We start from the raw sequence: 340 nt of genomic DNA, 5'->3' as shown, positions 1-340 counted from the left end.
GCGGGCGCGGGGGGCTGTGGGGGGAGCGATCAGTGTGTGGGGGGCGGCGTGGAGGGGCGGCTGCTGCGTGTGCGGCACTGTGGGGGTGGCGGGGCCGCTGGGCGCCCCTTTTCTGCCTCGTAACCTCGCCTCTCTGCTTCCCTTTCGCCCGCCCTGTTCCTCCTCCCGTCCCGCAGCTCCGTGCCCGGGACCCTGCAAGCCGAGGAGACAGGTATATGCTGGTCACTTTCGAAGAGCCGCCCTATGCTATCAAGGTAACAGCCCTCGCCCTCCCCCTTCCCTTCCTTCCCGGTCCCGTTCCTTCCTCGCTCGCCCCCCCCCCCCCCCCCCTCCCCCCTCC

General features: G+C 71.2%; 1 protein-coding gene across 2 annotated transcripts in view; it reads left to right on the top strand.

The window, feature by feature from the left end:
- INTS6 (integrator complex subunit 6) overlaps positions 1–340 on the top strand; it is a 105344-nt gene that overhangs the window by 348 nt on the left and 104656 nt on the right. For both annotated transcript variants that reach the window (XM_014588327.2, XM_006140527.3), the window contains exon 2: positions 177–254. In XM_014588327.2, the coding sequence (XP_014443813.1) occupies positions 177–254 (78 nt within the window). The remainder of the gene's footprint in view (positions 1–176; positions 255–340) is intronic.

This window comes from Tupaia chinensis, unplaced genomic scaffold, assembly GCF_000334495.1.
Source record: "Tupaia chinensis unplaced genomic scaffold, TupChi_1.0 Scaffold000037_20, whole genome shotgun sequence".
Lineage (NCBI taxonomy): Eukaryota > Metazoa > Chordata > Mammalia > Scandentia > Tupaiidae > Tupaia > Tupaia belangeri.
The sequence above is the reverse complement of the archived record's forward strand: the minus strand, read 5'-3'. Positions and strand labels throughout refer to the sequence as shown.